This window comes from Lissotriton helveticus, chromosome 7 (genome assembly GCF_964261635.1).
Source record: "Lissotriton helveticus chromosome 7, aLisHel1.1, whole genome shotgun sequence".
Classification (NCBI taxonomy): domain Eukaryota; kingdom Metazoa; phylum Chordata; class Amphibia; order Caudata; family Salamandridae; genus Lissotriton; species Lissotriton helveticus.
Window position 1 is genome coordinate 1,481,147,432 of NC_136068.1, and position 13,559 is coordinate 1,481,160,990.

The following is a 13,559-nucleotide window of genomic DNA, read 5'->3' on the forward strand; positions in this document are numbered from 1 at the left end:
CTGGAGAAGAGGGACACTGCTGGTATCACACACTGGAGAAGAGGGGCAGTGCTGGTGTCACACACTGGAGAAGAGGGACAGTCCTGGTGTCACACACTGGAGAAGAGGGACAGTTCTGGTGTCGCACACTGAAGTAAAGGGACAGTGCTGGTGGAACACACTGGAGAAGAGGGACACTGCTGGTATCACACACTGGAGAAGAGGGACAGTGCTGGTGTCACACACTGGAGAAGAGGGACAGTCCTGGTGTCACACACTGGAGAAGAGGGACAGTCCTGCTGTCACACACTGGAGTAAAGGGACAGTGCTGGTGTCGCACACTGGAGAAAATGGACAGTGCTGGTGTCACACACTGGAGAAGAGGGACACTGGTGGTGTGTCACACTGAAGAAAAGGGACAGTACTGGTATCACACACTGGAGAAGAGGGACAGTGCTGGTATCACACACTGGAGAAGAGGGACAGTGCTGGTATCACACACTGGAGAAGAGGGACAGTGCTGGTGTCACACACTGGAGAAGAGGGAGAAGAGGGGCACTGCTGGTGTCACACACTGGAGAAAAGGGACAGTGTTGGTGTCACACACTGGAGAAGAGGGGCACTGCTGGTGTCACACACTGGAGAAGAGGGACACTGCTGGTGCGTCACACTGAAGAAGAGGGACAGTACTGGTATCACACACTGGAGAAGAGCGACACTGCTGGTATCACACACTGGAGAAGAGGGACAGTGCTGGTATCACACACTGGAGAAGAGGGACAGTGCTGGTATCACACACTGGAGAAGAGGGACACTGCTGGTGTTACACACTGGAGAAGAGGGAGAAGAGGGGCACTGCTGGTGTCACACACTGGAGAAGAGGGACACTGCTGGTGTCACACACTGGAGAAGAGGGGCACTGCTGGTGTCACACACTGGAGAAGAGGGACACTGCTGGTGTGTCACACTGAAGAAGAGGGACAGTCCTGGTGTCACACACTGGAGAAGATGGACAGTGCTGGTGTCACACATTGGAGAAGAGGGACAGTGCTGGTGTCACACACTGGAGAAGAGGGACAGTGCTGGTATCACACACTGGAGAAGAGGGGTACTGCTGGTGTCACACACTGGAGAAGAGGGACACTGCTGGTTTGTCACACTGAAGAAGAGGGACACTGCTGGTGTCACACACTGGAGAAGAGGGACAGTGCTGGTGTCACACACTGGAGAAGAGGGACAGTCCTGGTGTCACACACTGGAGAAGAGGGACAGTTCTGGTGTTGCACACTGGAGTAAAGGGACAGTGCTAGTGTCATACACTGGAGTAAAGGGACAGTGCTGGTGTCTCACACTGGAGTAAAGGGACAGTGCTGGTGTCACACACTGGAGAAGAGGGACACTGCTGGTATCACACACTGGAGAAGAGGGGCAGTGCTGGTTTCACACACTGGAGAAGAGGGACAGTCCTAGTGTCACACACTGGAGAAGAGGGACAGTTCTGGTGTCGCACACTGGAGTAAAGGGACAGTGCTGGTGGAACACACTGGAGAAGAGGGACACTGCTGGTATCACACACTGGAGAAGAGGGACAGTGCTGGTGTCACACACTGGAGAAGAGGGACAGTCCTGGTGTCACACACTGGAGAAGAGGGACAGTCCTGCTGTCACACACTGGAGTAAAGGGACAGTGCTGGTGTCGCACACTGGAGTAAAGGGGCTGTGCTGGTGTCGCACACTGGAGTAAAGGGACAGTGCTGGTGTCACACACTGGAGTAAAGGGACAGTGCTGGTGTCGCACACTGGAGTAAAGTGACAGTGCTGGTGTCGCACACTGGAGTAAAGGGACAGTGCTGGTGTCATACACTGGAGTAAAGGGGCAGTGCTGGTGTCACACACTGGAGTAAAGAGACAGTCCTGGTGTCACACACTGGAGAAGAGGGACACTGCTGGTGTCACACACTGGAGAAGAGGGACAGTGCTGGTGTCACACACTGGAGAAGAGGGACACTGCTGGTGTCACACACTGGAGAAGAGGGACAGTGCTTGTGTCACACACTGGAGAAGAGGGACACTGCTGGTGTTACACATTGGAGAAGAGGGACAGTGCTGGTGTCACACACTGGAGAAGAGGGACAGTGCTGGTGTCACACACTGGAGAAGAGGGACACTGCTGGTGTGTCACACTGAAGAAGAGGGACAGTACTGGTGTCCCACACTGGAGAAGAGGGACACTGCTGGTGTGTCACACTGAAGAAGAGGGACAGTACTGGTGTCACACACTGGAGAAGAGGGACAGTGCTGGTATCACACACTGGAGAAGAGGGACAGTGCTGGTGTCACACACTGGAGAAGAGGGGCACTGCTAGTGTCACACACTGGAGAAGAGGGACACTGCTGGTGTGTGTCACTGAAGAAGAGGGACAGTACTGGTGTCACACACTGGAGAAGAGGGACAGTGCTGGTATCACACACTGGAGAAAAGGGAGAAGAGGGGCACTGCTGGTGTCACACACTGGAGAAGAGGGACACTGCTGGTGTGTCACACTGAAGAAGAGGGACAGTACTGGTGTCACACACTGGAGAAGAGGGACAGTGCTGGTATCACACACTGGAGAAGAGGGACAGTGCTGGTGTCACACACTGGAGAAGAGGGGCACTGCTGGTGTCACACACTGGAGAAGAGGGACACTGCTGGTGTGTCACACTGAAGAAGAGGGACAGTACTGGTATCACACACTGGAGAAGAGGGACAGTGCTGGTATCACACACTGGAGAAGAGGGACAGTGCTGGTATCACACATTGGAGAAGAGGGACAGTGCTGGTGTCACACACTGGAGAAGAGGGGCACTGCTGGTGTCACACACTGGAGAAAAGGGACAGTGCTGGTGTCACACACTGGAGAAGAGGGACACTGGTGGTGTGTCACACTGAAGAAAAGGGACAGTGCTGGTATCACACACTGGAGAAGAGGGACAGTGCTGGTATCACACACTGGAGAAGAGGGACAGTGCTGGTATCACACACTGGAGAAGAGGGACAGTGCTGGTGTCACACACTGGAGAAGAGGGAGAAGAGGGGCACTGCTGGTGTCACACACTGGAGAAAAGGGACAGTGCTGGTGTCACACACTGGAGAAGAGGGGCACTGCTGGTGTCACACACTGGAGAAGAGGGACACTGCTGGTGTGTCACACTGAAGAAGAGGGACAGTACTGGTATCACACACTGGAGAAGAGGGACACTGCTGGTATCACACACTGGAGAAGAGGGACAGTGCTGGTATCACACACTGGAGAAGAGGGACAGTGCTGGTATCACACACTGGAGAAGAGGGACCGTGCTGGTGTCACACACTGGAGAAGAGGGAGAAGAGGGACAGTGCTGGTGTCACACACTGGAGAAGAGGGACAGTGCTGGTATTACACACTGGAGAAGAGGGACAGTGCTGGTATCACACACTGGAGAAGAGGGACAGTGCTGGTGTCACACACTGGAGAAGAGGGAGAAGAGGGGCACTGCTGGTGTCACACACTGGAGAAAAGGGACAGTGCTGGTGTCACACACTGGAGAAGAGGGGCACTGCTGGTGTCACACACTGGAGAAGAGGGACACTGCTGGTGTGTCACACTGAAGAAGAGGGACAGTACTGGTATCACACACTGGAGAAGAGGGACACTGCTGGTATCACACACTGGAGAAGAGGGACAGTGCTGGTATCACACACTGGAGAAGAGGGACAGTGCTGGTATCACACACTGGAGAAGAGGGACAGTGCTGGTGTCACACACTGGAGAAGAGGGACAGTGCTGGTATTACACACTGGAGAAGAGGGACACTGCTAGTGTCACACACTGGAGAAGAGGGACAGTCCTGGTGTCACACACTGGAGAAGAGGGACACTGTTCAAAGTTCAAGTTCAAAAGACCTTTATTCGAATTCCTTAAAATTCATAAAAGTACCAAACATAATTCATCAGCTGGGCGAAAAGGCAACACTCTGGTATTTCACAAGGAATAGAAGGACCGTGCCCGTTTTTCACTTGGCAAAGAAGGAAAGTGCCGGTTTTCCTCTAGCTGGTATCGCACTTGCATAGTCCTGTTACACTGGCTGGGGGGAGGAGGGGCTCCACGGACCATTGCCCTTGCATAAGGACACAGTGCTCGTATTGCACATGCATAGAGGGTCCACGCTGTTTTACACATAGGAGAGGGTCACAGTGCTGGCATTATACACTGGAAAGAGGTCGAGCTGGTGTTACCCTGTGTGGTGCTGCCGTGCGGTATTAAACACGCATGTCTCATTGCACGCCCATTGGAAAAAGGCAGAAGTGTGTTTCTTTCAGGTGGAGACTAGAACAGAATGTGTGGCCCCTCTGTCAGCTTAGCCTCAGTGAGCCTGTGCTCAGCGCTCCTGTGGTGGGAGGGCCGTCTTCATCGACCCTTAACGGTTGACGCTGCCAGGCACCCCTGCAACAGCGACCCCTAGCAGTCAGTCATGGTAGAGCCGTGATTGCGGTTCAAAGTGTGTCTGGAGAGCTCCTCCCTGCCAGTGGGGGCGCTGTGGCATCACTGGCCTCTAAGCGAGTTGCCACTGGTAGGTCAGTAGCCAGAATGGGCACTGCCGCTAGTGATTGCTATGAAAGCGTGGGGCCCACTGTGAACCGTGTCACTCACTCCTGCCTGTGTCCCTCCCTTACAGCCGACCTGCTGCTGGAATCCTTCAACCAGTACCGCTTCCTGTCCAACGGCGCCCTGCCCATCCCTGGCCAGCAGGACAAGGACATCTTCCAGGAGACGATGGAATCCATGAAGATCATGGGCTTCGCGCACGAGGAGATGATGTGTGAGTACCCGGGGGCGTGGGGGGCAAGAGGCGGGCACGTGTATCATAGAATCTGGAGGATGCCGGTCTGGCTCATGTTGCTAGAAAGACGGTAAGGCTGGGGAAAAGTCAGACATCACTTGTGTGACCCCAGGTCTAGTAGTCCTTCAGAGTCTCCAGCCAGGGCTTGAAGTGGGGCGGGTCCTCCTGGGTCTGAGACATGGCAGTAATACAAGGGACTTAGACACGGGTCCCATCAGGCCCAGTTTCCTTGTACTTAACTTTACAAGCAAAAACACTGCTCGATTTGTGAACAATGACTGCCAAAAACATGAAGGTAAATAGGTAATCCGTGTCAGTGATGCCCTCCCTGTTTACATCACAGTGCACGTTTGACTTCATATTTCATTCCCTTAGAGTATTTGCTTTTCTCAAATGTAACGTTTCTGTAGTTTTGTCATGCAACATATGACTGTTGTGATGTGCACAGTGTAACCTGAGCCGCCTCCAGGTGTCTGCGTGAGCTCAGGGTGTGATGGGTGTTCATCACAGGACACAATGGCGTATTCTGGAGTGAGGCTGAAGGCAGTGCGCATCAGAGGGCCGAAAAATGTTACTTTCTGTAACTGTGGGAACGTGTATGAGGAGAGGACACAGTTTTGGAAACATGAGTAGAGGCGATAGAAAAGAGAATGCAGTGGGTACAGCCAGGCGAGTGGGTGGGTTGTGTGCTTGGGTAGGTGAAGTGAATGAGATGAAAGGAAATGGTAGAGAAGAGATGGGCATACGTGAGTAACAGTGAGAGTCTCTGGAGGAGAGTGCTGTGAAGAGCAGAACTGGAGTGATTGAGACACTCTGAAGACCCCTTCCCCAGACCATCGCTGCACTCCATGGGACACTGCGGAACACCGAGAGCCGGGCTTACAGAGCACTCACCCGAGACTCCCTGGAGGCGCTGCACTGTCTGCGGCCCTTTGGGACAAGCACTTCACGGCTCGGAATGCTTCAAGGCACTCGAATAATCCACAATGCAAAATAAGACCCAATCCAGTGGCGTACGCATATATCAGTGACTCAAGGGGGGTTCAGAAATCCTACTCCCCACTACTCTCTTATCCACATTATAGGGAGAAAATGCACTGTCCTCCGCCAACGTTAAAAAACCTGTTCTCCCGGGTGTTGGGAGAACAGGTTTTTTAACGTTGGCGGAGGACTGTGCATTTTCTCCTTATAATGTGGATACGAGAGTAGTGGGGAGTAGGATTTCTGAACCCCCCTTGAGTCACTGATATATGCGTACGCCACTGGATTGGGTCTTATTTTGCATTGTAGACTGTGAGTGGAGGGCGACCCTTTCCGTATTCCCTCTTAGCTCCTAGATATTGTTTGACTCGAATAATCCAGCCAGACTCCGCAGGCACCGTTTCTAGTACATACAAGGGGGCCTCTTGCATATGGCACACCCCGTCCTACACCCAGCGTCCAGGAACCCCTGCCCGCCCCAGAGCGTTGATGCATGGCCTCCGGGTGCATAGACCCTGATCCTTTCTGCCCCCGTGCCCCCACTGTAGTAGGGTTGTTTCTAGGGGGCGTGGGTTGGGATGCTCTCCTGGCCGAGGTGCCGGTTCCTATAGCATTATGAAACCTCTTTTAGTATAACTAAGCTCCATGATGGATACATGGCCACCTATGCAGCGAGTGAGAAGTGTGGCTCAAGTGGTTGGAGCGGCAGACCCTGATGCAGAGGTCTGGCCCGGACAAGGGTTCAATTCCCCGCCTCGGCGGGTCTTGGGCTCAAATTTCCCCGGACCTGACAATTCTCGCCTCGGTGCCTATTCCAATCATGGGTCCCACTCTGCAACTCTGGGCAATAGCTTGCTTAATCTCCACAACGGCCCCTCGCAGCGGGATGCCTGGCTTTCACCTTGGGGATGCCCAGTAATGGGTTATCTCACAGGGGAAAACCAGGACGGGTTCCCAGAGCAAGCGCTTAGAAACCGGTCGGTGATACAGCGCTATATAAATTAACTACATTTACATTTGCCTTGCTCCTATTTCCAAGGGCCGTATGATTCCTCTATGTGCCAGTTACATATCCTGTACTGAGGATCCCACACAATTAATATTGAAATGTGCCCAACTTACATGTCAATAAAAATTGGTCTAAAAAAAGCAATGTTTAATTCTCAATCTCATATATTTTCAGAACTGAAACATCTTTAATTTTATTTAAATATTCACAACGAAAAGTGTTTTTGTTACCCATGTATTTGACACTGATAACAAGCATTAGCAAAGCCAAAAGGTCTGACTTGCTCTAGGTGTAGATTTTCAAGTTACTTGTTTGAAGCCATGGTCTTAATAACGTGACTCCTTTTGAAAAGGATTCCTACTGACTTTCTTTGGCCGCTTGTAGAAACCCCTCGCTTTTCTTCCCACATACAGCACTGTCGCTGACTTGCCTGGGAATCTTCCATTGGACCTATAGGCGTGTCTGCCAGGATGTTCCTGGATGTGCGCATGCGTAGGCCTGGCAAGAACGAGGGGCCGATGCTAATACTGATTTGCCCAGGGCTTTAAGTGGGATGAAAAAAGTAGGGAGAGGAGTCTCTAAAAGGGCGTGGTCGAAATATGTAAAACATATCTCTGTGATTCCGACAGTGTGTCTCCGAGACAGTATTTTGGTTCCTCTCTGAGGTTCATGTTATTGCATCAAGATATATAACACAGCAACTGTTGTACACCTAAACCAGCCAGAACTATTGGGTTTGTCAATTGGTTGTTAGCCACTTAAGATAAATGAGTAACAGTAATGATTTTGTTTTAAATAATTAATATTGAAAATGCTTGAATTCTGAAATCGTGAAACTGTGAATTAAGCAATGCTGAGTCGTGTTGCCTCTACAGTGTCTGTTACTTCTGTTATGTTCACTCCGTCTTGGACTTGTTCGCCCGTTTTCTCTCCAATTCTCTCGTGTTTCCATATCTTGCACCCACCTTTCCTCTTCAGAACCCTCATCCCACTCTCTCCTGAATGCACTTCACTTCTACTCCTTCAAACACACAACGCACCCATTCACCCTATAAGCACCGCATTTTTACAATATTGACAACTGTTTACCTCCTTCACTCACATTACAGAATCAGAATTGCAGCTGATATTAGTGACCATTGCTCTGTGCGATCAGCAGAGAGGCCATGTATTGGATGGCCATGTATTCTGAACTCCTTTCTGTCCCACTGATAGTCACTGTGAGAAACCCGCGCAGCCTTCAGCCTGAGCTCCAGAGTGCTCAGTCGTGACCTGTTACAAATACACAAATACGACCCAGTTGAAAGTATGCACTACACACGTGCAATATGAAAAACGAAAAAAAGACTGAAAAACACCGTCCCGGAAATACGTAACACTATTAGGGAGTGCGATATTGAGAGAAACGTGAAATATAAACAGAAACCAAATCGCTGACATGGATGATATAAACGGTTTTTACTTAATTCTCCGTGTTTTGTTGCCCTTATGGTTAAGGGCGTGAATACAGGGCCCTAGAGGGACCCGTTCTTTATTACTACCTGGTCTGAGACCAAGAGGGACCCGGCCCACTTAAGACCCTTGCGTTACATATATAAATACTGTGCACTAGGGGAAGGTGAGATAAGAGTGGATTGGAGTTTCACACGGCGGCAGATGACGGAGTTATTCTCGTGCAGAAATGTGTGGAGGTACTGTCCCCAGGTGCTGCAACAAGTGAGGTGCGTGGCCGGCTGCCCTGGGAGTGTACCGGGCTGTACTGGATCAGCGCTCCTGGCACTTGTGGTGGGGTGAGTGAGATGTGCATCATGATAATTAGCAAACGGACCAAACTAGCGGATGACTGTGGAGCGTTATTATTGTGGTGCTACCCCCAAGAATAGTAGCGGAGCTGATCTCATTAATGTGGAGTCTGGTCATATTGTTTAAAATTGTCTGGGAGCATTGCGGGGCATGTAGGCAGATGGTACTGTGGTCTCCCTCAGTGACTGTTTGTGACATAGCTGCAGCTCCGGTTGCCAAGTGCTGGATTAAACGCTGGATTGATAGTGTGCATATTGAGCCCGTTAATTGTTGAGCGCCACAGGCGGGCGCGAAGGCTCACGCTCTCCTCAGCGCTGCAAGAAGTGGCAGCTGCACTGTTCAGGCCATTAACAGCTGCGCAGCAGGTAGTGCCCGCTGCATCGTTTAGGCCTTTTACAGCTGCGCAGCAAGTAGTGCCAGCTGCACCGTTTAGGCCTTTTACAGCTGCGCAGCAAGTAGTGCCAGCTGCACTGTTTAGGCCTTTTACAGCTGTGCAGCAAGTAGTACCAGCAGCACCGTTTAGGCCTTTTACAGCTGCGCAGCAAGTAGTACCAGCTGCACCGTTTAGGCCTTTTACAGCTGCGCAGCAAGTAGTGCCAGCTGCTCCATTTAGGCCTTTTACAGCTGTGCTGCAAGTAGTGCCAGTTGCACCGTTTAGGACACTTCATCCATGGGGACATTCCTGTTTGAGTTAGGACTCTCGCTGCATTGGCAGCAACTTTGTCATTATGATTTCAGGGCCTTTGAGTCCCCCTTTGAGATGACCAGTTGGCCAGGGAGACTGCGAGGTTTGTACAGAGCCAGGCCCTTTTTAAGTATATGTGGTGCTAGGAAATGCTTTTCATGTTGTATGATTTATGCACCCTGTTCTGAGCTCCTCTAAAGGTGGCCTTATGCAGGCTGATGCTAAGTACAGTGATCACCAGTGGTCACGGGGTGTTCGTTTGTGATCTGTGCTACTTTGACTAACTGTGCTTCGTGATGGTTTTGACAGTGGTCAGTTGGTCCATCATATGTAAACATTTCCCTTGTAAATATTATCTTGTGCCAGTTGGCTTCATGTATACCTAGTTGAAGGGCCCAACAATCAATCAATCAATCAATCAATCAGCAAAATGTATATAGCGCGCTACTCACCCGTAAGGGTCTAAAAGGCGCTGAGGGGAGGGGGGTCGCTACTGCTCGAACAGCCAGGTCTTGAGTTGTTTTCTGAAGGAGAGATGGTCCAGAGTCAGCCGTAGGTGAGTGGGGAGGGAGTTCCATGTTTTGGCTGCTAGGTAGGAGAAGGATCTTCCTCCGATGGTGGATTTCCAAATTTGTGGGACGGAGGCGAGGGCGAGGCTGGCGGATCGGAGCTGGCGGGTGGGTGTGTAGAATGTGAGGCGGCTGTTGACGTACTTCGGGCCTGTGTCGTGGAGAGCCTTGTTTGCGTGGGTGAGGAGTCTGAACGTGATCCTCTTGTTGACGGGGAGCCAGTGCAGGTCTTTCAGGTGGGCGGAGATGTGGCTGTGGCGAGGGATGTCCAGGATGAGTCGTGCTGAGGCGTTCTGAATGTGCTGGAGTCCTTTCTGGAGTTTGGCTGTGGTTTCCGCGTGGAGGGTGTTCCCGTAGTCCAGACAGCTGGTGACGAGGGCCTGGGTGATCTTTCGGAGCATGCGCAGGGTGTTGAAGCAGGATGATGAGACGGCGTTGACTTGCTTGGTCATCGTGAGGGAGGAGTCCAGGATGAAACCCAGGTTGCGTGCGTGGTCCGTTGGCTTGGGGGCGGTGTCCAGGGCAAGGGGCCACCAGGAGTCGTCCCAGGCAGAGGGAGATGGTCCGAGGATGAGGGCTTCCGTCTTGTCTGAGTTCAGTTTCAGACGGCTGATCTTCATCCATTCTGCGACGTCTTTCATTCCTTCCTGGAGGTTGGCTTTGGCGGTGGCGGGGGTTGTTGGTGAGGGAGAGGATCAGCTGGGTGTCGTCGGCGTAGGAGATGATGTTGAGGTTGTGTTGGCGAGCGATGGCTGCGAGAGGGCTCATGTAGACGTTGAAGAGGGTGGGGCTGAGTGAGGATCCTTGCGGAACGCCGCAGATGACTTTGGTGGCCGCGGATCGGAACGGGGGAGGCGGACTCTATGGGTTCTTCCGGCGAGGAACAAGATGATCCACTCCAGTGCCGCTCCTTGGATTCCGGTGTTGCTGAGGCGCTGTATCAGCGTGCGGTGGCATACGGTGTCGAAGGCTGCTGAGAGGTCCAGGAGGATGAGGGCAGCCGTTTCCCTGTTGTCGAGCAGGGACCTGATGTCGTCGGTGGCTGCGATGAGGGCGGTCTCGGTGCTGTGGTTTGCTCGGAAGCCGGACTGTGAGGGGTCGAGGAATCCGTTGGTCTCGAGGAAGGCGGATAGTTGTCTGTTGACGGTCTTCTCGATGACTTTGCCTGGAAAGGGGAGGAGCGAGATGGGGCGGAAGTTCTTGAGGTCCGTGGGGTCCGCGGTGGGTTTCCTCAGGAGGGCGCTCAGCTCTGCATGTTTCCAGCTCTCCGGGAAGGTGGCAGAAGCGAAGGAGCTGTTGATGATGTTCCGGAGTTGGGGTGCGATGATCGAGTCGGCTTTGTTGAAGATGTGGTGTGGGCAGGGTTCGGTAGGGGAGCCGGAGTGGATGGTGTTCATCAGGCGGGTGGTGTCTTCGGTGCTGACAGGGGTCCAGGTGCAGAGGGTGGTGGTGGGTGATGCTGGTTCGGTGGTTGGGTGCGTGGTCTGTGCGCCGAAGCTGTTGTGTATATCGGCGATCTTGCGGTGGAAGAATGAGGCGAGTGAGTTGCAGAGGTCTTGCGAGGGTGTGATGTCGTTGTTGCAGGTGCTGGGGTTGGGGTAGCCTGGCACGAGCAGGTAGGCACCCGAAAGCTTAGGTGTTATGTGACTACACAGCACACGCATCCACTGAGACAATAAAAGGCACGCAATGACTGACGCCACTCCAGTGAGTTTGATTAAAAATCAAATAACTTTTATATAAGATTAAGGTTCAGGAGTGGAAAATCACAGTATCAATTACTCATCAACGCATTTCATCAGAGGGGAGTAAAGGGAGCAGTTCAATAATCAATGTAGCATATTGCAAAAACCATTTCATGAAGGTATTAGCATTTCATTAGTTAACAATAAACTTTTCATGAAAGAATTAGCTTGGACAACCAGCTCATCAGGCAAGGATGGGCATATCCTGTACCAAGAGGCCCTCCCTTTCTTTATATAGGCCCAGGTCAGGTGACCACCCTCTAAGGTGGCAAAACTAGGCTCCGCCCCTATTCTAGAAGGTGCCAGGAGCTTCCCTACTCTAACTGTGGGCAGGCAAGGCAGGCTGGAATGGCAACAATGTTTGTGGTCCCTGCCTGCTCCTGGCAACTAGAATGTGCCTTAACAAGACCACGCTGCTGTAGCAGGGGCCTATGGCAGCCATGTTGAGGGAAGAGGGCACCTGCACCTAGCATTGATTTTAACATTACCCAGGGCATTTTAACCTCACAGGGCCTATACAACTACATTACAAGGGGGGACTTCCAGAATTAGGGGAGCGAAAAGCAAAAAAAAAACTCAGTGGAAAGGGCCAAGTCCAACAATGCTGAAGAGTTCCTTGCTGTTGTGGGTATTGTTGTCCAGTCGTTCTTTGAATGTTGTCTTCTTGGTGGTGCGGATCAGCTGGTGGTGTTTGCGGGTGGCGTTCTTGAGGGCTGTCATGTGTTCTGCTGTCTGGTCGTGGCGCCAGGCTTTCTCGAGGGTGCGGCAGGTTTTCTTGGAGTTTTTGAGGTCGTTGGTAAACCACGAGGCTTTCCTGCTGCCGGGTCTGCTGGGAGGATTCTTCAGTGGTGCGTGTTCATCGGCGCAGTTGGTGAGCCACTGTGTGAGGTTGCGGGCTGCTTCGTTGGGGTCCTTCGTGTTGGTGGGCGGGTTCTGGTTGAGGGTGGTGGTGGGCTGGTCGGCGGTGATCTCGCTCCAGTTTCTGCGGGGAACCTGTTGCGGGTGGTGGTGAGTCGTGGTTCTCCTGAAGTTGAAGTGGACCCAGCTGTGATCTGTCCAGTGTAGTCCGGTGGAGTGGCTGAAGGAGATGTGCTTGCTGGAGGTGAAGATGGGGTCAAGCGTGTGACCGGCGTAGTGGGTGGGGGTGTTCACCAGTTGCTTGAGTCCGAGGTTGGCGAGGTTGTCCAGCAGGGCGGCGGTGTTGTAGTCCTTGTTGTTCTCCAGGTGGAAGTTGAGGTCCCCTAGGAGGATGTAGTCTGAGGATGTGAGGGCGTGTGGACTGACTACGTCTGCGAGGGCTTCGCTGAATTGTCTGCGTGGTCCCGGGGGTCTGTAGATGAGGGTGCCTCTGAGGGTGGTGTTGGGGTCGGTGTGAATCCGGAAGTGAAGGTGCTCGGCGGCGGTGAGGGTGTCGTCGGAGTTGGTCGTGATGCGGATGGTGTTTCTGTGGACGATGGCGAAACCTCCTCCAGTTTGGTTGACGCGGTCCTTCCGGGTGATCTTGTAGCCATCAGGGATGGCGATGTCGGGGGCTGAGGAGGCGTTCATCCAGGTTTCTGTGAGGAAGGCGACGTCTGGTGATGTTGTGTCGAGGAGGTTCCAGAGTTCGACGGCGTGCCTGTGGACGGAGCGGGTGTTGAGCAGGATGCACTTGAGGTGTTTGTTGCTGGTGCTCTGAGGCAGTTGAATTGGCAGGCTTGGCAGGTGAAGGGTCCGTGGGTGCGTTTTGGGGTGGCTCGGTAGCAGGCGGGGTTCCGGCCGGCGTTGAGTGCGTGGAGACTGACGGCGTCGTAAGTTTGTCGGGTGCGCTGGCATCGTCGAGGACCAGGGGTCCTGGCGCTGGGCGCGGTCCAGGCGTGGACGGGCGCAGACGGGCCTGCCTTCGGCGCACAATTGGCGCGCCCACAGCGCGTGACTGCTGCGCG

The 13,559-nt window shown here is 52.8% G+C and overlaps 1 protein-coding gene across 3 annotated transcripts in view; it reads left to right on the forward strand.

Annotated features, from left to right (window-relative positions):
• Positions 1 to 13,559, forward strand: part of LOC144770399 (uncharacterized) — a 643,183-nt gene that overhangs the window by 396,007 nt on the left and 233,617 nt on the right. For all 3 annotated transcript variants that reach the window (XM_078654899.1, XM_078654900.1, XM_078654898.1), the window contains exon 10: positions 4,678 to 4,821. In XM_078654899.1, the coding sequence (XP_078511025.1) occupies positions 4,678 to 4,821 (144 nt within the window). The remainder of the gene's footprint in view (positions 1 to 4,677; positions 4,822 to 13,559) is intronic.